Here is a 22742-nt window from a genome sequence, read left to right on the forward strand (position 1 = left end):
CTACCAAGTAGAATGTTGCCGGTTCAAATTCCTGCTGGTACTATATCTGGCAGCAGCGATATAGGAAGATCCTGAAAGGCATCATCTCATACTGCGCGGGAGGAGGCAATGGTAAACCCCTCCTGTATTCTACCAAAAGAAAACCACAGGGCTCTGCTGGCGCCAGGAGTCAAAGTCGACTTGATGGCACACTTTATCCTTAGATATGCAGCAGAAAGAGAACTCGCCAATCTTGGGTTCAAACTGAACATAGTCTAAATCAGTGTTCTTCATTCTAAGGCCTGGAACCTACAATCAACACTAAGTGCAGCCCCCTAATTGTTTATTGGGCCTGTGTGATGCTTCAGTCAAAGCTGAATACTCTGCACATTCCCCCTGGCACCATGCAAAGATAATCATTCCTACTATGCAGGGTTGCATTCTGTCCAGTGCTGCTGGGGATCTTTTGAGGGAAATGGTGTCCTCTTGAGTCCCTACACCATCTCTGAAAAGTAAACCCCCTCTCAGTGCTTTCCTCTTAGAGCTCTTAAAAAAGGGCTTTGTCTCTCTTAAAAGGCTTTCCAAGCACTGAGAAAAGCACTGTACTGTGTAAAGTGTGCACAATGGGAAGTGCTTTACACATTGAAGATATTTTGTTGAATTGCAACCTGCTTGAAAAATAGTGATCACTGGTCTAAAGTGAGGGGGTGGGGAATATCTCCCAAGGCCAGTCAGGGTGAAAGGAAAAAAGAAAATTATACTCAAATCCAGAAAGGCAATCTGCTTCAGAGCAGATTGCAATGGACTTTAAAGAGCAGGTGAACATAAAACTTCCTACAAAGTACTAAGGCCATATATACCACAGCTTAAATAGAGGAAAGATTGGCTTCTGGGTACTTCTTGTCCCCGGAACCACACTGGAGAAGGCCCCCTATCTAATAAAGCTACAAGCAAACTGCAGTGGATTAAAGCCTTTGTCTCAGAACAAGCTCTTATGAGGGGGAAAAGAAATGCTGAATCATCCCTGCTGGGCTTTTGGCAAAGGCGACTCCTAAAACTTTCCTGTAATTTTTGGAAGGTATTAATGTCTGCTACCACCACTCCTCCCTATTCCAGAGCTTGAACCTCCCTGGTCTTGGGATGGAATTCCCAGCGAATACTCTCTCCCTTTTCCTATTGGAAAAGTACACAAAAATCTTCAATTTGCAAGCCTACACTTGGTGATAAAACTAGTAGTTTGCAGAATGTCTGAGGACATGCTTGCACCAGAGTAAGACCCCCTTTCAGCCCAAGTTAAAAATCCACTTGGAGAGGCTTGTAAAAGAAAAGAAAATGAAAAAAAGTTTATTCAAATGCTACAGGCTGCTTCCATCTGAGGCCCTTTCAGCTTTTAGTTACAGGTAAAAATACTCAGTAGGTTACAAGAATACTTCAAAAAGCACCCTGAATGATGTTGGGACGGCACGCTTTAAAAATCATGGTTACCCAGTTGCAAGGAACAGGTATATAGGAAAATACAAGAGCACCTTTACAAGCTTACAGAGTCTTTTTGCAACTGCCTGGGTAGATGAGCGAAGGCTAGTGTTTCTTGGTTTAGTTACATTACAGGTAAACAATAATAGAACTTTAGCTGGGATAGTCAAAGCACACACAAAAGAAATGGAAAGTCTAACCCAAACTCTGACTAAACAAACTTTCCCTAGACTAAACTTCCAGAAGCTAAAGCCCCGGCTTTCTTTTTCTTGAATTCACCTAAACCCTGGTTAAGAATTCAAGCCCCTGCAGTTCTATCTTCCAAGAGCTGCAGTCATCTTCCTGCAGCCATCCTTCATGGCCACACGTCCTGATCTCACCCCCAGCCTGCTTCTTCCCTAACAAAGAACTCCTTCTTCCTTCCAATGGCTCCCTAGGTCCCACCCACCTGGTGTGCTGATTGGCTGAGCCCTGGAGTTCACCAGCCTACCAGTCAGGACATGGTTCATTTACAGTTAATTCTATAGGGGAGGGGTGGCTGATCACTACACAAACATTCCCCATTCTCCACCCCCACCTTCCCACACAGTAGGAGTATACAGATTTTGAAACGGAATATCATACAATGCAAACACAACCTACCCCTGTTTAACACATAGTATTACAATTTTCATAGGAACAAGTCTCAGAATTTTCTAGATGTTAGCAGAAAGGGGCATTTTCTCACTAAATCTGTTCTTTATACACACAATCTCTTATGACAAATATTTATATGCTGCTTTTCAAGACAAGTTCCCAATTTTACTTAGGCATATTGAAAAAATAAATGGTCACAAAATTAGCATTCTAGGCAAAATGTACAATTGAATTCTACACGGATATTTTTTCAGTGCCTTCATACAGCTAACATACAGACAACTGTATGTGTGTGAACTCTTCTGAGAGATGGAAGGGGATGTCCGACACACTGAATCTGTTATCTGCTGATCATTGTATGTGTGTGCGCACACTCGCACACAATAAACTAACAACATTCATCATTAGATACAACCTATTCTACAATCCCTTTCCCTCTTGATTTCATCAATCAGCAAATACTGATGAAAACATTAAACTGATCCCCTGCCAGCCATTAACTCTTGAAACTTTAGGGATGGAGCTGGAAGTGAACACCAGTTCACCCAATCCCCCTGCCACCCACCCACCCACAAAAATCAGAAAAAATAAAATTTGCATATGAAGTGAGAGCCAGGTTAGGGTAGGGATGCCCGTCTTGGTTGCTAGTCTTGGTTTTATCACCATGCTCAGCTACAGGCTCAAGTAACATATGCACACCACCAGGATTATACTGCAACATTTTGTTAGGGGCCCATATTTGTACATATCTGAATAGGGTTCTAATCATGGCATGGCTGCAAACAGAAAAGGATAAATCCAAAATTGTGTACAGCATTCAAAAATATCAATTTCATCTGTTTGATTTTGAATTTTAATAGTCAACAACTAATAGCAAACGTATGTTAGTGTTTTACAACTGAGCTCACTCAGTAGATTAACCGCTGGACAGAAAAGCAAGCCATTCTATCCTCTATATGGATTTTTGAGGTTTCTTTTGACCTCCTGTTCATCTTTGATATTGTAGCAAAACTATCCAATTGGATTTGTACAGATTTTCCCTTGATATAATGTGGGGATGAAGGAAGATCTTGAAACACTGACCTCTCTTTTTTCTCAGAGAGACCATTTTCCTTTTGTTAACCAATGATGAAAACCTTCTGAATGTCCCTGCAGACTTAATTCAGTGGCAATTATCTCCCAACAAGACTGGTTCAGAAATGATGTCTGGAAAGTTTTGCTGACGACAGCCACTATCTGATGAAACTCTTGACCTAATGAAAAAGTACAACACAAGAACTAGCTCCGACTTCTGAACTGGCTAATTCTAGTAGAAGACAAACTGTGTCCACTTCTACACTGATTGCTTTCTTATTTAATTACAAAAGTTCAGCAACACCTCACAGTTAATGGAAGCAGTAGACCTTTTATAATTAAAAACAATAAAGTCCGCTTTGTGTATCCTTTGAATGTCAAGAATCCAGAACATTTAAAGCTGCCTTATACTGGTTAGATCATTGGTCCATCATCTAGCTGTCTACATTGATTGGCAGCAGCTGTCCAGAGTTTTAATTGGGGGCTTCCCAATCCTATCTGGAAATGGGAGCCTGGGTTTGCCAAGTATTAAATCTGGAGTTTTCTTCATGCAAAGCATGAGCTCTGCTATTAAGTTACAGTTCCTCCCCAGAACGTAAGCTTCCAATTTAATAAATTTTTATATGAGGAAGATCATGACAGCAACACATAGGAGTTTTGGTTGTAAAGAATACAAGAGGTCTGGTCCAGGGGAGTATCTAGGGTAGGTCAGGCAGGGCATGCTCCCTGGGCGCCACTTGAAGGGGGCGCCATTTGTCAAAATTATTATTATTTTTTTTAAAAAGGCTGCCAAAAACAAAATGGTCACCACACATGCGCAAATGGCCTCTGTGAGGCCCTAGGCCAGGCCAGGCCTCACAGAGGCCATTTGAGCATGCGCGGTGGCCATTTTGTTTTCAGTGGCCATTTTTAAAAAATATATTTTTTAAGAAATTGCCACTGCACATGCTCAAATGGTCCCTGTGAGGCTCTAGAGGCCAGCAGGGGGGGGCCTTTGCAGGACCCCCCCCATGGCTTTTAGGAAGCCCCCTGAAGGGGCTACAGGTAATTTTTAAAAAAATAATATGTTGCTGTACACATATTCAGATATGTGACTTGTATGTGACATTCAGACTTGTAGTTTTCAGCTGATATTATGGTAAAGTTATCTGAAAGATGGGTGTCAGAAGCTTGGACGGGGGTGCAATTTCAGTGCTTGCCCTAGGTGCTATTTTCCCTAGATACGCCTCTGGTCTGGTCAATATGACAGACCAGCACAAATGTATATACTCATAGAAAGCTTGCTTTAAATAATATTTAAGAATATGCTACATTTCTCCTACTGAACTGAGGAGAGCTGGTCTTGTGGTAGCAAGCATAACTAGTCCTCATAGCTAAGCAGGGTCTGCCCTGGCTTGCATTTGAATGGAAGACTACATGTGTGAGCACTGTAAGATATCCCCCTGTGGGGATGGGGACACTCTGGGAAGAGCAATTGCATGCAGAAAGTCCCAGATTCTCTCCCTGGCATTTCAAAGATAGGAAAAGATTATTATTATTTTTAATAGGACAAGATTTTTTTTATTGAACCAACAAACTACCAAAGCATACAGTATGTTGCCAAAGCACAATTATATACAAAGTGGTTGTCTGTACATGATATATCTACAAAGATTTACACACAATGATTTGGAAACCCACAAAGTTATGAAGTATATGCAGGTAGTACTGTAACTCGGGGGTGGGGGATTTTAAGGCACATCAGGTAATCAGGGGGGTTACATCCGACGTCCATTTCCACAATTAATCCCATTGCTGTTTAGAAGAGATACTCTTGTTTTTTTGCACATAACCATACAAACTTTTCCGGAAGAGATTTACTGTCTCATCTGCGTGAACCTCTTGGTCACGTCTTCTCTCCCTATTCCTATGCAGGAGCCTTGCATAAATGACATACAGGTTTACTAACCTGATTACGAGGAGGGGAACATTCCAATTCCCTAGTATGAGGGCACCCGTTCTGTCCCATTTCCTTGAAGGTTTCTTTCTGGGACCTCGAAAGGAGGTTCTATCGCTCAAACCTGATGTTAGTTCTTCCCAAGTCTGTTTTTCCAAATCAGGCCACTCTAACAGCTTGCTTACTCCCTGCCACACTCTTTTGGCTACCACACACTTTTTAAAGAAATGTGAGTGGGTTTCCCTGAATGTTTTACCTATTCCTGCCTGCAACCTTGGAGAAGGCGCTGCCAGTCTGTGAAGACAATACTGAGCTAGATAGACCAACGGTCTGACTTAGTATATGGCAGTTTCCTATGTTCCTAATAAATACTATATTTATTTAGTAAATATATGGAAATAAATACTATATTTGTTTGATTTTGAGGTTCTTTTTAATTGAACTTTTATTATGGTTATCTTGTTAACCACCCTGTGGTCCTAGTGCAGTATAAAAATATAAATTACTGAAGCCTTTTTGCCGAATACAGGTGGCCCTCATTATTTGTGGGGGTTCTGTTCTCGCCTATAAATATGAGTACAGAAACCACGAATAAAGCAACCTTACCACATGCAAATCTAGGGGTTAGGTGTATACACACACACACACACACACAGTGGGAAGGGGGGAGAAATAAGAGTAAAAATGAACAGTAACTTGCTCTCCAAGGCTCCAGAAATGCCCCCGAAACACCCCAAATTGGCTGGATTTTTGGCGAATACTGGCCAAAGAACTGTGCATTTGTTTGTTTGGGATTTTTGTTTGTTTTGTTCTTTAAACAGAAAGAGCCTTAAAATGCCTACATGTTGTAAAATGGCAGCTGGAAGTGACACCAGAAGTCACTTATGGCCACTCAGCAACCATGAATAAGTGAAATTTAGCCTATTTTTGTACCACAGATAAAGAAACAGGGTCTCTAAGACCCAACTGCAGATACACAAAACCATGGGTGCCGGGACCACAGGTAACAAGGGCCACCGAGTTTGATAGATTTTCCAAGTTTTCATCACTGTAAACAAGATGTTATTTTTTCAGTCTCATTTTCTGTTGAACCTGCTGTGTTCACTGGGCTTATTCCAAATACAAAGAGAAGTCTCGCCAGAAAGGGTAGTGAAGGTTTTAAGCCTAGAAATGTCAGGGTAGATAGCAGCTGCCAAAGACCAAACTCCAGAGATTTTGAACACCTGTTACTGGATAGTGGGCAGGAGGCATGTGGACTCCCCTCTCTGATCAGTGTTTAACTTTGGCTCATAATAGTTCCCAAAAACGGTTTTTGCCAATTTCCCACAAGTTGCTCATGTTTGGACTTTAGCAAGTACTACCAACATATGCAGTTAATATCAAACATGGTGTGCAAATTAATGAGAGGAAGGTGTTTTACTGTTAGGGAAAACAGCAAAGTACACCTTTATATCTGCAGAAACTATACAAAAATCACAATATAAAAATAGATTGTGATGAGATAGGCAAGAGGATAGTCTATCGCTTTTAGAGAATGCACAAGACAGCAAGATGGTCATGAATGCCCATGAACTCCAGCTCTATTCACACCTTTTGTTCAGCACACATATAATCTCTGTACTGTATGCATGTACAAATCTGTACAGTTATTTACACATTGTGCTCCAAGCACATACAGAAGAATACTTCCTATCTGTACCATGCATTGGAGAGGACCTTTATCCAGGTTTACTTTCAAAATGGACATATAGTCACTTACACACAAAAAAACAGTATGCATGTACAACCATGTCTGAATACAGATACCATTTTGTGTGTTCAGTATATTTCTATGGAAAAATACCAACAGGGTATTAAAGCACCTTTTGAAGACAAAACCACAATGGCTGTAAAACCACAGGTGAAAGCTAAATAGTATTTAGTATGTGTATTTAGTAAATATGTAATTTTAAAAATCTTGAATGTGACCATCTTCTGTAGTGTAGTTTGCTGACACTTAGCATGTTAAGTGTGCATCAGTTATCAGTACTTCAACTATTTATTCTGGATTGAACCATTTGTTTTGAATTGATGTTATTCCTAATTTGCTCAATTCCTCTCTGTAAAAATAGGTGCCACACTTCAAAGAATGTGCTGTTTCATACATCTCCCAGAAACTGGGAGAGAAGCATAAATTAAACTTTACTCTACCCTCCCCTGCTTCCAAGTTAGGTTCGTGTTACATACCACGCATATTAGAGCCTCAACACCCTTCTTCGGAAGGAAGAAAAAAAAGAAACAGCTTTGGGATGGTGCCGATGATTGGAGAAGTAGTGGGGAGACAGAGAAAGAATTAAGGTGCCCCTTAAAAGGTTTTTCCCCAGTGGGATGTTTGGAATACCCACATTTATTTATTTAATCAAATTTGTAAACCGCCCCAAACTTTTGTCGCTGGGCGCTTTGAAACTCTATGGGGGGGAAAGCACTTTAGGGACAAATTGGAACAGGGAAATGGTGAGCAGGGAGAATATTAAGCACTCCTCAAAAGTCATACCCTACCAAAACATTAGTTTTGGAGAGGAGAAGGTGTCAGAGCTATTATATGTTTGTGCATATTATATTCCATCCCCAAATTATATCTGCTGATGGGGGAGATGCACATTCTCCCAAAGTGGAGAGGAATGTACATCTTTCCCCTTTGCAGCAAACCTCGGATGGGGAAACACAGAAAAAAAGCAAGTAACTTCCAGCAATCTGTGGTATATTGGGCCAGTATCATTGTGACACACAATATTAAAAAACGGGTTCAAGAAATGAAAACCAGGGAAAATTAATTCTACTACAGGTTTTCTTTGTTTCCCCCTTATGATTTAGGGGTCACCTTTAGATGTTTGGAAAATATACCTGTCCACATTTAAAGAAAAGACAAGTTTTGTGTAGCTTAGTTAAAAATAATATTTTTAAAAAAGAGATCTTTATAAGAATTGTGATGAAGATTCCAACAAAGATCGCACCCTGGTAGCAGCTTTCCCAACATTAAAACGGAAAGAGGAAAACTTACTTCTCAAATGTATCACCAACTAGCACGGGCATTTAGGAGGACAATCAAAGGGGGAAGCTCTGCCACTCTTCTTGATATTGCTCATCTAACTGCTTAGCAAAAATCAGAGGGATAGTGTTGATTCACTCCACAACCCCCACCCCGCCCCCCATACTTGCAAAACAGCTCTGCTGGAACACAGAATTTTCAAGTTTAATGTTTTGTGCTACAGTTATTGTATGCCTCATGCTTCATTCAGAGCAACTCTTCCGGTTCCAAAACTGCTATATTAACACCCTGATCTTAAGCATTATTACTCAGGGGAAAGTCCCACACTAGGTCTTACTCCCAAGCAGATGTGCACAGGATCACAGACTTAGTGGCACAGTATGAATGCAATTTAGATAAAAGCACATGCAAAATTATAATTCTGGCTTACACTACTAGGTTGAACTTACCACGGAAACTAAGAAAATCAACTTTCTATAGACAAACTCTGCACATTTTGGAGTTGTACAACTGTAACCTAACAAGTGTGTTGTAGTGGTTAAAATGTTGGGCTTGGCCTAGGGATGGGAGGGAAAAGAAGAACCATATAAGCCACCCAGGGCAGCTTGGAGGAAGGGTAGAAGGTGTGTAATAAATAAAAAAAGAGTATGTTTGTAAGTGGGACAAATCTAGACAATTTTAGTCAATGCTGAGCACTACTGAAATAAGTTAGTCATTCCAATGGCTTTGCTGGATCATGCCCAACACTCATGAACCATCAAGAAAACAGATCATAAAGTATTGGTATATTCCTTGGTACAGTTGAGCTTAATATCACACATCAGTTTTCTGTTGAGGGAAAACTAATACTTTACATTGCCAACAGAAGCATAACATAAAATGTTCAATATTATTTCTATGTACTTTCCTTAAGGAAAATAAACTCATGAGATCACCCAACATTCTGTACAAATGTTTCCCTATCAACTTTGCAATGCCTGCACCAATATGAACCAAACTGGCTTTAGGGGCACCTCAACAGCGTAGTTTGTAATAATGTCATCCACCCCAATTCAAGATGGCAGACGTGTGAACGTTTAAAGCTGAAGTGGGCTAACTTGTGAAGATAATTATCAATTAAGATTATAGTGAAAGGGAAGGAGAGAGATCAGTTCTTACCAGAACATTTTGGAAAATGTAGAAGTTTTGCATTTGATAATTAAAACCACAGTTAATTTAGATTAAACACTCCAACAAGACTTACAGAATATAAAAAGAAGACTTTATTAAAATGGATGTCTGTTAAACTCTTATATAAAAACTAAGGCCACAGCTAATGTGAAAGTAATATCAACTTCAAAAGGTTTTATACTATGATTTAAAATTCTTATACAAAGCTATCTTACAAATGAGTACTCAAACATAACACTGTGTATTCTAAAATTTAATGATACAAAATATCAACTTCTTAGTACATATTATTTGTGTCTCTTTTGGTCCTCTTAGGAAAGTTTTTTTGCATGGCTCCTGCTACAGAACTAACTGAAATGGAAAGGTGGCAGCTCGAATGCTGAAAGCCAATACTCCTTCCTTTTTGTGCCAAGTTCACTTCTTTTCTTGAATGTTAAACATCTCCAGTCATGATAGCAATAAACTCCTCCTGGTTGACTTTAAAAATAGATAACAATTATATATATACTGTATATCTTATTTAAAAACTTGTATCATAATCAAACTAGTTCCCTTTTGGCAATTACAGGGAAGCAAATACTGAAATCTCAAAAAATAGGAGGTAAGTTGAGGAGTTCACATGAAACTTTTGAAGAATTAATTTAGTACTCAGTCCTCTAACCAAACATATTGCATAGGAAATTAAGATAGCTTAGTCTAAAACAGCTCAATTTGTAATCAAGTATTTTCCCCCCACACAGATAATTCAAGAAATGAATGCTACCAGTAAAAATAAGAATTACTGCCATCATTTATTGTTAACAACATCATCTTCACAGAAACTAAGGTTTGTGCACTCTGAAAGGCAGGCAGAAGAGAAGTCCAGGCCAGAAAGCTCCTAAAGAAAATAGCAATGGCCTGAGACAACTCTGATGTGTCTTTTAACTTCTCCGGTAATTGTTTCAATATTTTAAAACTAAACGATCTTAAATGCCAAAGCAGTAAAGTGATATACAAATGCAGTAAAATGAATGGATGAATAAATGGCTGCAAGGACCAACAACCATCACTATGCACAGTCCCCTCTGGTCTTTTTTTCCTACTGGAATGTATACTTTGCAGATTCCACAGTAGTATTTGCTCATGACATATGCTAGTTCTTGATTTCTGAAGTACATCCCATGTTTATTTTTCAGTGATTTATACTGCAGATTCAGCAGCATTGTAGGCAGACAAATTCATCTCATTTTAATCAGCCACTGTTCATTATAAAATGACAGAAGGAACCATTGCAATGATCAGTCATGTCTTCCTGCATAACATATGCCATAGAATTTAACAGCCGAATAAAGAGGAATCCAATTTCATTTTCAGATCCACAGGGAGTTTGTAGTATTGGCAGTTTTCTGGATGGCAAGTCAGTCACTGTTTGAACAGGTCTCACCATTAAATCACCATTAAAAAAGCAAATTCAATACATGGAATTTTTACCTCTCAAATCATGATTAGGATATGAACATAACATTTTAGTACTTACTTTCCCCGTCACCATCTTTATCAAATTCTTCAATCATAGCCCGAAGTTCTTCATCAGTCATATTTTCCCCAAGTTCTCTAGCTACACGACGTAGGTTTCTCAAGCTTATTTTACCTGAATCATCATCATCAAACAATTTGAATGCCTTGAGTATCTCTTCATGTGGATCTCTGTCAAGTATCCAGTCTGTCACTAAAAAGGGAAATAGGAAATTGGTCTTCCATTTTTGTTGTCAGAATTTTCTTTTGAGAGGAAATATCTCTAACATCTTTATTACCAGCAGGTTTCTGAACAATTTCTCTTATCTATCTATCTATCTATCTATCTATCTATCTATCTATCTATCTATCACCCTTCCAAAAATGGCTTAGGGCGTTTACATCAAAACAATTAAAATCAAAACTAAATCAATTAAAATAATTTAAAACCAACATTAAAAATTTAAAATCAAATATAATTAAAAGCCTGGGTGAATAAATGTGTCTTCAGTACCTTTTTAAGTTGCCAGAGATGGGGAGGCTTTTATTTCAACAGAGTGCATTACAAAGTCCAGGGGCAGCAATGGAGAAGGCCTGTTCCCGAGTAGATGCCAAATAAATAGGCGGCAACTGCAGACAAACCTCTCCAGATGATCTCAACAGGCAATGGGGTTTATGTTGAAGAAGTCGTCCTCTTAAACACCCAAGGCCTAAGCCATTTAGGGCTGTATAGGTAACAACCAGCACCTTGTATTTTGCCCGGAAATGTATCAGCAACCAGTGTAGTTCTTTAAACACAGGAGTAATATGGTATCTCCAAGATGACCCAGACACCAACCTGGCTGCCGCATTCTGGACCAACTGTAATTTCCAGACTACGTACAAAAGGCAGCCCAATATAGATGAGACTATATACAAAGGGCAGCCCCAATTATTGCACTGCAGTAATCCAGCCTAGAGGTTACCAGCATATGTACCACCATTTTATGAGGTTCATTTTCACTTTCTACCTGAATTGGCATAGGGAGGTGCATAACTGTTATACCACCACATATTTACCTTATGTGTGAACATCACACCACAAAGTAACTAGATACTTGGGGGGGAGGGGATACTGCCACAATTTAACTGTGTACATTACAAGGGCACTGCTTTCTACACATAATACACTTTCTCTTTAACTCATTCTACAGCAACAGAAAATATTAGAAGAATCAACTATACAGTGCAGCAAAAGTTTAAATACTAAATACACAACAGAGGTATAATTGCTTTTCCATATTTTGATTTCTAAATTCCCCATGGGAAACAGAATACAGAAAAAAAGTTTCTAAAAGGCAGCCATTATTTTTTTAAAGCAAGCACAAAACCTGTAGAATATGAGTATTTTTTTTAAAAAAGCTTATTCTCTTTCTACAGTTTTGTAATTTTATTGGTGTATAGGGAACGGTGAGAAGGCAGAGAGCATTAGAAGGTGTAGCCTGCGTTCAGCAAGAGTGACAGATCATAGGAAACTGCCATATACCGAGTCAGATCACTGGTCCATCTAGCTCAGTATTGTCTACACAGACTGTCAGCAGCTTCTCCAAGGTTGTAGGCAGGAGTCTCGCTCAACCCTATCTTGGAGATGCCAGGGAGGGAACTTGGAACCTTCTGCAGGCAAATGCTCTACCCAGAGTGGCTCCATCCACTAAAGGGAATATCTTACAGTGTTCATGCATACAGTCATTTTACACTGTGTTTTGAAAAAAACAAAAACAAAAAACAAATGCTCTCAGTATTTCATTTTTAAAAGACTTATAACTGTTAGCTATGATACTTTGGCACATCTATGGATTAAGAAACAGATCAGCTAAGCTTTAATTACTGCTAAGTTTCTTCCTTTTCTTTCTATCTTCCTATAGATATTTAAAATTCAATACCTACCAACTTCATTAAAATCTTCAAAGGTGATTTTCCCACTTCCTGCCCGATCATAATCTTTAAGTATCTTTAGCACATCTGCTTTTTTTACATCAAAACCTAAGGCTCTCATTGCCACCTTTTGGAAAAGAGACAGAAATGCAGCAATGTTTTAGGTTCAGCATATAAAAGAAACAATATGCATTTTAATAGAAACTAAATTTAATAGCAGCACTATGTGACTTTATAAAGACCTATTGGAACAGCAGAGGAAACCACAACATAAAGTAAGTTTGGCACAAATGTTTGGTTACTTTACCACTTAAACTGTGGCAACACAACCTTAACGAAATGTATTCCAACCAATGACTACTGTTTTTATTCGTTGCAGCTCAGCTGATATTTTCTCAAGGTGGAAAAGACACATTGGTAGTTATAAATATTTCAGCTTACATGAGAATTTCACAGATGGCAGTAAACAAAATACTGGGCAGATGCATGAGGCTGTAAAAAAAAGGCCTGTGCTTCAGCACAGCCAAAGCTGAATAATCTGCACCATCATGTTGATAATAAGTAGAGGAGGCCACTCACAGCACAGCTGTCTCCAAACAGAATTGCATGTTTCCTGTACAGGGAATTGGAGGTGTTCCTCCTCTATAGGAAGCTGAAACTCATACTGCCCCAGTGATGGGAGAGAGCACAAAGATACTAGGAGCGGTTGTCCTCCAACTGCTTTCCTTGTGGCACACACATCTCTGCTGTACATCTCCTACCATTCCTTGCACACCATCCTAGTTGGGGTGGTACAAGACTTTCCATAAAAGAGGTTCCCCCACACCGGTACTGCCCAGTACTGTGAGGAGATAGCCATGCTTGAGTGGCCATGTGCACGGTACCAGCATGATGGTGCAGATTATTCAGCTTGGGCAGCATTGAAGCACAGGATAAGACCTCAAGGGTTAAACATTTTTTATGACTGTCCACTGTTCCACAAATGCCTGAAAGAAAAGTACCAAAACTGGGAGTGTGGATTTGTTTTTGTTAAATCAAGGAAAAAAGATAAAAAGAGGACTAAATATAAAACGAAAGTTTGCAGAATAGCAGCTGGTACTCTACATCAGAGATGGCCAACTACTACTGGTTAAAGATGTTGAACAGTCAAATAACTCAAGAGACAGTGACTCCTTAGTGATGAAGCTATTGCCCACTTTCAGCAGCCTTCTCCCACCCCAAGACAAATAAGCTAGCACTGATGAGGACATAAAGAGCGTAAGAGTTATCTTCCTCTCCTGGCAGCACATGGAAGATCACCAAGACGCCCAGCATCACAGCAGCTTCTGCACCAATCTCATTTCCTGGCAGGAAAGGCGCAGCAGTCAAAATAAGTGGCATTCCACTTACTGGCTGACATATGGATTAAAGTGCTTGTGGGGTAACCAAAGATGTGCTCATACAAGACTGCATAGTTACACTGAAAAGAAGGGGGGGAGGGTTTCAAAACCACACAAGAGCCCTTTTGCACAAAAGTTCATTTAAAACAAACAAGGCGTGCTGCAGGCACATACACTCTAGACTTAGCGCAAGTAGCTTGCACAACAGTTTTGCACTAGTGCAATGTCCTTCTGTAAGTGCTTCATTAGTCATGTTGTCAGCCATTGCTTCTGAGCAGCTGCCATGGCTTCCCCTTAAATCAGGAAATTATCCAATTGGTCAGAGGTAGCACATGCAGCACCAGTTTGTGACGCTGGAGATCAACCCAGAAGTCCCTGCAATGACAGAGGAACTGCTGTGCTGATTTCCCATTTCTTGGTAAGGGTGAGGGAAGATGCTAGGGAGCAGCAGTGTAGGGAGACACAGGTAACTCTTCTGCACACCTTTTGGCCCCACCAGCCAGATTTTTCTGGGAAATTTTGAATTGAAAAAAATTATAGAAAAATCTCCCATGCAATGTTTCTCCTTTGAGGAATACTTTACTATAAAAAAATTGATAGCCTAGATTAGGGCTGCACAACTGTGGCCCTCTAGCTATTTTTGGATTACAACTCCCATCACACCTAGCTACAGTGGCCCATAGTCAAAGATTACAGGGAGCTACAGCTGCAGTAGGGATGTGAAGAACGTTCCGTGGCCAGAACGTCCTGACTCAAAATGGGCTGTTTCAAGTTTGGAAAAGAACACCCTTCAAATGAATGTCTGTTCTGAGCTCTGAATGGAACAAGCCTATGCTGACTCTGAATATTCTGAGTGTTCCGAGCACCATTTTACAATTCAAAAAGGCACTGCTCTGGCCTCTGCACACACACGGCGGCCATTTGTGTGGTCTCCATTACCATGCAAATGGCGCCACACATGCGCAGAGGCCACCAGAGTGTCACTTTGGATTCCAAAATTGTGCTCTGAACATTCCATGTCAGAATGGGGTCATTCCATAGGAACCACCAGCAAAACTGGTTGTTCTGACAGAACGATCTGGGGATTTGCATTCCATTTATTGCTCAGAATGGAATGTAAAATCCATGTCATGCACATCTCTAATCTGCAGGAGGACCAAAGTTGTACAGCCTTGACCAAAATAGATTGTGATCTGAATTAACATGATATCTGACCTATATATTTAGTTTTTTTAAAACCACCATTTTACCCTTCTGTTTACAAATTAATAAAACGCATATACTCTCTCACACAGTTCCTAGGAATAGTCATCTGAAAAATATTAATTACAAGTTTGAAATTGCCAAGTTTGCCTAACATTGCATTGGCATCCATCCATTATATTTAAAGAATTTTATGAAACCATTTTTAGAAATGGTAAATTTTCCATGGAAACGTAAAGTGTTGGAAATGGTGGGCGGGGCTATCTACTGGCTACCAGTGAGCCATTCCTGTTCTGTACACATCACTTCTTGTTTACCAGAATTCCACATTAATAAAAGCACCACATGACAAATGTATATATATAATTCTATCTTTTAGATGTTGCTGTAAAATATGGTATTCTACATATAGTCTTCATAGTGCCAGAACTCTGAAACATTTCAAGGTTAAAAAGGCTTAATCTACCTTGAAGCCTACCTCTCCTAAAGTTACTTTTACTGGATTATGATCAACAGACCTGATTTAAACAAGAGTACAGTGATTTTGATACCACATAAATAAAAGCCATAATAGCCAAAAATAATCCGATAAGCAAGAAAAAGCAACACAACCCAATAACTCCACCCTACAACAAAACTGCTTTCAAGATCAATTCACCGACAGCCTTCTGTTCTAGTCTTCATGAACACCCTAGGGTTGTTATCGCTTTACCAGTATTTTATATATCATTCAGCAGACCTGCCCAACTGGGTGACCAACAAAGGAGCTATTATTTGTTGGAGCACTCCACAATAGAAATTGCAAAACAAGAGAACATCTCCCACTGTTTCTACCTCTTAGGCATTACACGGGCAAATCCTCAAGGACACTGCAACACCAGCATATCTTCCCCAAGAACTTGAGTGGTCAAGGCATTAAATCTGGTTAAGGTATTTGACCACATGCAGGTTCCTAACATAAGCAGCTAGATTAAAAGAATGGCCATACACCATGCCCAAGGAGCAACAAGGTTGTATACAGTATGTGTAAGCAGAGAGGTCTTGAAAGTCAGTGTCCTGGAGTCTCTGCTTAATTAACATCAACTGCAGAATTATATACAACTTGAAAGAGAAAAGAAGGTGAAAAGCCAAAGCTGTAAATACTTTGAGCAACAACTTTCATCCATTAACTACTATGTCTCTCACCAGGAATAAGAGTCGATAACCTCACAGCCTTGTTAAAGATGAAGATCCTAAGCTAAAGACAAAGCTGCCAACCAGACCCTAACATCCAAAGAACAATGACCAGTTTCCAGCAGTATAACTGCATCTGAAACACAACTAGGGGAAGGCAAAAGAGATTGCAAGAAAGTGACTTGAATACCACTTAAGATTCCCTTAATCTAAACAACAGCTCCACAGAGCATTTGTGCAGAAATTTTGACATTAAAATCTTTCATGGCTGCAGGAATATACTGACTTTTTAAAAAGAGCAATCTAGCTAACTTGGGTTTCTGGATAGCAGAAATCTGTGCATGAACTATGAAACAGAATGATGAAACATAACACTCAAGTACTTGAAGCTTTTCACCTGTTCCTAAATTTGACCATTGAAACCCATCCTCACTGGATTAATTTCCTTTTCAGTTAATCTGTTAACAATTAAGTTATGGCTATTCTGCAATTAAATATCCTACATGTTGTGAACCAACTTGACTGGGTGGTATAAAAATAAAACAAATTAATAGCTCACCACCAGCACTTTCTAATACAGATGTGCACGAATCGATTTTTGCTATTCGATTAGAGTTTGAATCGTATCCACCTGATTCAATTCAAGCTCGAATCTGCTGCCACGAACCTGGGGTTGATTTGATTTCAACTCTGAAGTGAAATAACTCCTTCATAGTGAATTCCTATGAAGAAGTTATGTCACAACCAAGAAACTACAACACATAAAAATTCCTAAAAATTCACCCCTTTGCCCAATTCCTTTGGGGGTTGGGTGGTAGTTGGCACCCATGGGGGCCCTACCACCCAACCCACTTTGGTGCCCCCTAGCCCTTAAAAATCAGGCCAATTAATTAGGAGTCAAAACAAAGGGATTTATTTTTACAAATTTATATGTGTTGTAGATTCTCAGTTGTGAAATAACTTCTTCATGGGGAATACCTATGAAGAAGTTATTTCAATAGCGACTTGAATTGCTGAACTGATTTGAGCTTGAATCTAAGGAGATTAAATTCAACCTCAAATCTGGCCAGTGTCCCCAAGGGGGATTCAATTCGAGGTAGAATCACTCAAATCAACCAGATTAGAGTCAAATTGATTTGGCCATGAATCGATTCACACAGCCCTACTATCTGATGCTAAAACATCTAAAAAGCAGGTAAAAATGGTTTGCTGGGAAAGAATTTCTGGATCTACATTCAGGTGGCCTATATACCTAAATAACCCACTTTTTGACACCAATTTAACAAAGAGCCAATGGAAGACATGGTAGCAGTATATCCCAAGAATTACAATGTTTTACTGTACTGTATTAATGGAATAATCAACAGCAAGATATTTAGAACATTACAAAAACTGAGCAGAATGTCTCATGAAGTCCTAAAAAGTCTCTGATTTAAAAGAGAGCATGAACTTTGAAATCTGGAGCTTCCTCTGGCATGCATATTTACTGATATTAAAAAAAGATGTGCACCAATGGGTAATGATCTGTAACAGTATTTGCTTTACATGTCTCTGTCTTAAGGCTGGTTTGTGTGTCATAGTAGAAGCAAACATTAAACATTCAAATCAAGGCCTACTACAATATATTAGCTAAGACTGTAAGCTATTAACAGTTTAAATCTCATTTCAATAGTGAATTTACTAAATGGTCCTATTCAAGATACTTTCAACCTCAGTTCACCTGACAAAATAGAGTAAATACTGACTTATCTTACAGGGTGTTACAGGAAAACCTCACTATTCATGGTTTTCCCTCTTTGCTAACTGGGCAAAGAGGCACCTTTTTGACGTGGTGATTCTCTTTATTTAGCAGGGGGAGAGTAACTGGGCCTATCCACCCCAAACACAGTACTTCGGGTGACTGTTGCTAGTCTTATGTTTCTTTTTAGATTGTGAGCCCTTTGGGGATAGGGATCCATCTTATTTATTTATTATTTCTAAATGTAAACCGCTTTGGAAACTTTTGTTGAAAAGCAGTATATAAATATTTGTTGTTGTTCCTCAGGGTGTTCAGTGGACACCCATTTCCACTATTAACAAATATGACAGGGTTAAAACCCACGTATCCACTGTTATTAGAGGGTGGGAAGTGACACTTGTGCTCCACATATTGTCTCAAATTTGTGGCTCGTTTCCAGCAAAAATCGGACTTTTCCCTGCAATTTTTTGTGGTTTTCAGAGGGATTTCTTCCTTTGGTGGGTATTCCTTGGCACATGGGGGGACCTGCAGAGTACACCACAACAAGTTCTGGGCTGCTTTGGAGCCTTTAAAAAAATTCCCCTCCACCCTGGAACCTAACTTATCCCTAATGCCTCATTACTCGTGATTCTATTACTTGCAGTAGTAAGCAAGAAATGAAACCCCTGTGAGTAGTGATGTTCTCTTGTATTGTATATAAACAACTCTCAATACTAATGGCATACAAATCACACTCATTTTTACCTCTTATGGACCAGCTGCTTGCCACTATATTCAGGGCTGTCACACCCTGGCAGGGTGTGGGGCCCGGGACAAATCAGCCAGTGCGGGGCTCCCTTCCAATTAATTCTAATGGGGGTTAAAAGAGCGGGCCCAAGGCGGTTGCCCTGCTTCCCGTGTCCGAAGGACAGCCCTGGCTATATCTACTAGATATAGCACACATAGAGACATGCCACAATGTATTGGTGCCTCACAACTTATAAAGTAGTCATGCCAAACTTTTAATCTCTACCTATTTCCTTTATAACATATACTACAGCCTTTCACCCTGGATACTGCAAGAGCTCGTACAGATGCTATTTCTTGGCCATACTTATTAAACATCTCGGGTACTTTACAGTATTTGCATTCCTCTCACTTTGAAAACCTCTTACTGCTCTTCTGTTACACAAGAGCTACTTATAAATAAGCATATTAGGATATGTAACTAGAATTACAAATGAAGGCTTTTAAGAAACCATATTATTATAAAGCAAATTGTCAAGAGAAAAATAATTGCCTTTAGTTCATGATAATCTATAGCTCTGTCTTTATCTGTGTCAAACAATTCAAAAGCATCTTTAATTTCTTGCTTCTGCTCTTCAGTTAGTTCTCTTCTTTTCTTTCTCTTGTTTTTTTCAACAGAAAGCTCAGCTCTAGAACATAAAAAAGAAAAAAGCCAAATGTACAGTCAATTACAGAAAGCACCAGGTGTTTCATCTTTAATTTATAAACAATTATTAGTTTTAGAACATGGCTCAGTGGGAAGTTGGGAAGGCAACATTTTGCTAATGGAAAAAGCTCAGCAAGTAGTTTAAAGTGAATTATCAGGTAAAGTTTGATTTAACATAATATCCAGGCTTAAATTTTAAACATACAGTGTGATATACAGCACAATGCTGTATTAGTACACCTGCTCAGCCATTAAGAACCTCCTGCTCTTAGTGGTCTTCCTTTTCCCTTTATGTGCATATGTGTGTACCCCCTTATGTATTATTATTTTCAGATATGTGTCAGTAATGTTGAGTATGCAGTTCTCATTATAAAAGAGATTATATATTTGAAGGCTTGAGCATATAAACACAGTAAATTGACATGTTAGAAACTTCACATTTATTGTAATAGGGAATGGGTGCCGTTACTGAAATATGTTGTTGCAACTTATTTTGATGTAATTTAAAAATTAAGCCTCAATAAAATCAGCTAAAACAGTATAATGTTTGTTTGTTTATTTATTTATCAAATTTGTCTACCACCCCAAACTTTCATCTCTGGGTGGTTTACAATAATATTACAATAACAAAGGGACTCCTGATTTTTCTACAGATTACAGTAGTTCCTGTAACGGTTTGACAAAAAAATGTGGCAGGTACTGAGGTTGTGAAATGCGGTATATAAATATTTGTTGTATTCATATTCAATTATTCCTGTCCAAACAACATTCCACATAGCAGATGTTAACAAAAGTAATCTCCATCTCTGCAGTTGATAAACTACCTCACTGATAACTATCTTCTGTTTTTTATATGTACAATCTGGAGGTACCTGAAAGACACATGTGGGAGAGCAAATAAAGGAGAACACCTTTACACTGTTTGTAATTCTTTGATCTATGTTGTCAGCTATCTCCAGACTGTAAAGGAGGAAGATGGAGGTTCCCCGTTACTGAAAAGAAACGAGAAGATAATGGGCGGTGGGGAACTATTTAAAACGAAACACAAAGGGAACACCAGCAACAGCTTCCTGGAAGATGCTATGCCGAATTGAACAGAGACAATTGTTCTTCCCAAAAACTAAATCTAAATATAAGAGAGTCACCACTTTAAGAAGGTGCCACATTAGTTAATTTGATATGCCGTGTATTTGGGTTTATAATAGGTTACTTTATGCCATTTTAAATGCCATTCGTAAACCACCTTGAGGACCGAAATGGTGGGAAGGTGGGATATAACTCTTTTAAAGTAAATACATATGCTGCATTGAGCCCAGTGGCAAATCTGGCTTTAAAAGAAAGCCACGGATGAAGAGCCCACCGAAGACTTGTATGACAAAAAAAATAAAAATAACGAAGCACCAGACAGGAGTGGGTGACAAGCCACCCCTACGCCTCATCTTCGAGGGCAGAGCCCAGCTTCGCCGGTAACCGAGCAAAGCCCGCGTTGCAGAAAATACAGCGACTCGCAAGTAGAAACCGTTGCGTTGCCATAGCAACAAGAAGCCCGTCATTTCTCTTATAACCCCCCCACCACCCCCGTCCTTACCAACCTCGACACCAAACTCATTGTTCTGACCCCCACCCCTCAGCCGGACACCGGGCTTGACGATAAGATATCTGTGCTACTATGAGCAGCACCGGAACCCGGAATTAGAGACAACAGCAGACTCGGAGAAACAGGACGCAAAATCTGTTCCTCCGACAACGCTGTTCCCGCCTCCTAGTTGGGCCCCGGCTATAATTGGACGTTGAAAAATGCCGCTCCCGCCTCCTTCTGTAAGCGACGTTCGCAACAGGTTGTGCTACTTGTCAATCTAGCGAAAAACGTTCTCCGCCGTCTGTTAAGAATTGATTACGCGCCAACGTAACCCAGAAGGCGCTACGGTGTAGACGTCACAGCGAAGTGCCGAGGGAGGAGCAAAGGCTTGTTTTTTCAAAAAACCCTAATGGCAAGAGAGCGACGCTGCGCTGATTGTTAACGTCATGAGATCCTGCCCTCTCTAAATCTCATTGGTTGGCCTGTTCGAACGTAGCCACACGATAATATGCATCGAAATAGTAACTGTCTGTCGTGTCGCCCATATTTGATTAGAGAAGCTATGAGAGTAGGGAGGTTTGTTGATCGGAGTCTCTTCTAATGTGCGTTTCCTCTCAACATACAAGGTCCGTGAGAGAAATGGGGGTGCAGAGAGAGAGAAGCGGGGATAAATTACCCGAGCTTTGAAAATACCCGCAAGAAAACCACGGCAAAATGTAACTGTGATTTAACTCTTGACAGACAGCAAACACGTAATATAAATTGCTTTCGTGCTTTACTTGCAAATAAAATGTTCAGACAGTGCCTGCAACAAACTCATTTTCTTAGCCTCATTTTACTCCGCAAAATAAACTGGGGTGGTACAAATCCCAGGCGCTTGGTAGGTGTCCTTGTCACGAGCTCTCAGGTGGAAAACGGGGAGGAAAAACTACATCAGGCCGAAACCCAGTGTTTTTATTTCTTCTGTCCTGGTCTTGGAGTTCCTACTACAGAAAATATCGCTTAAATATCAATGGCAAAAGTTTAAAGATTATGGCCTAAAAAGATCAACTGCGACATCGACAGCACGTGAAGACTTAAGTTGAAAACTTGTATATATGAAAATCAACCAGCAGATGGCATCCCTCAAAAAAGAAATCACTAAAGAAAGGATAAGTGACAATACGGTTAAAAACATTGGGGTGTTTTTGTGGGTTTTTTGTTGCTGCAGCATTGCTTCCGTTCTACTACTCTCTGTATTCCAAATATCTTCCAATTTGCTTTGGGCAAAAACTTCCCCATTTCTTTTGCACTGTGAGTATGCTTTTTGAAATATGTATATTCATACAGAATGCAAATCTGGTTTGATGCAGACTGAAAGGAATCCAGACTAAAAAGATATGTTCATGCTTGGTGAAGGGTAGGGCTGCACAACTTTGGCCCTTCAATTTACAAATATTGGAAACTACAACTCTCCATCCCTGCCTATTGGCCACTATGGCTGGGGATAAGTTAGTCCAAAAACAGTGGAAGGGGGAATTGTGCAGTTGTGGTG

At 39.7% G+C, this 22742-nt stretch overlaps 2 protein-coding genes across 2 annotated transcripts in view; one reads left to right on the top strand and one right to left on the bottom strand.

The window, feature by feature from the left end:
• Window positions 1-9370: 9370 nt before the first annotated feature.
• CETN3 (centrin 3) lies at window positions 9371-21431 on the bottom strand. Its single transcript, XM_053304059.1, has 5 exons — window positions 21222-21431; window positions 19477-19612; window positions 12717-12831; window positions 10813-11004; window positions 9371-9773 (listed from the first exon to the last, which is right to left on the bottom strand). The coding sequence occupies exons 1-5, from the start codon at window positions 21236-21238 to the stop codon at window positions 9730-9732; spliced, it is 504 nt and encodes a 167-aa protein (XP_053160034.1). The 5' UTR covers window positions 21239-21431; the 3' UTR covers window positions 9371-9729.
• Window positions 21383-22742, top strand: part of POLR3G (RNA polymerase III subunit G) — a 46883-nt gene continuing 45523 nt past the window's right edge. Inside the window, exon 1 of the mRNA XM_053304056.1 lies at window positions 21383-22501. The gene's annotated coding sequence lies outside the window, so the exon portion shown is untranslated. The remainder of the gene's footprint in view (window positions 22502-22742) is intronic.

This window comes from Hemicordylus capensis, chromosome 2 (assembly GCF_027244095.1).
Source record: "Hemicordylus capensis ecotype Gifberg chromosome 2, rHemCap1.1.pri, whole genome shotgun sequence".
NCBI classification, from domain to species: Eukaryota; Metazoa; Chordata; class Lepidosauria; order Squamata; family Cordylidae; genus Hemicordylus; species Hemicordylus capensis.

What these genes read in the sequence shown, in the direction of transcription:
- CETN3 (XM_053304059.1), bottom strand. An exon ending in TGAAGATTTTAATGAAGTTG is followed by an intron (nt 11,005 to 12,716) that starts GTAGGTATTGAA and finishes TTCCCTTTTTAG; the next exon opens with TGACAGACTGGATACTTGAC. An exon ending in TAAAGATGGTGACGGGGAAA is followed by an intron (nt 9,774 to 10,812) that starts GTAAGTACTAAA and finishes CTATTTTTAAAG; the next exon opens with TCAACCAGGAGGAGTTTATT.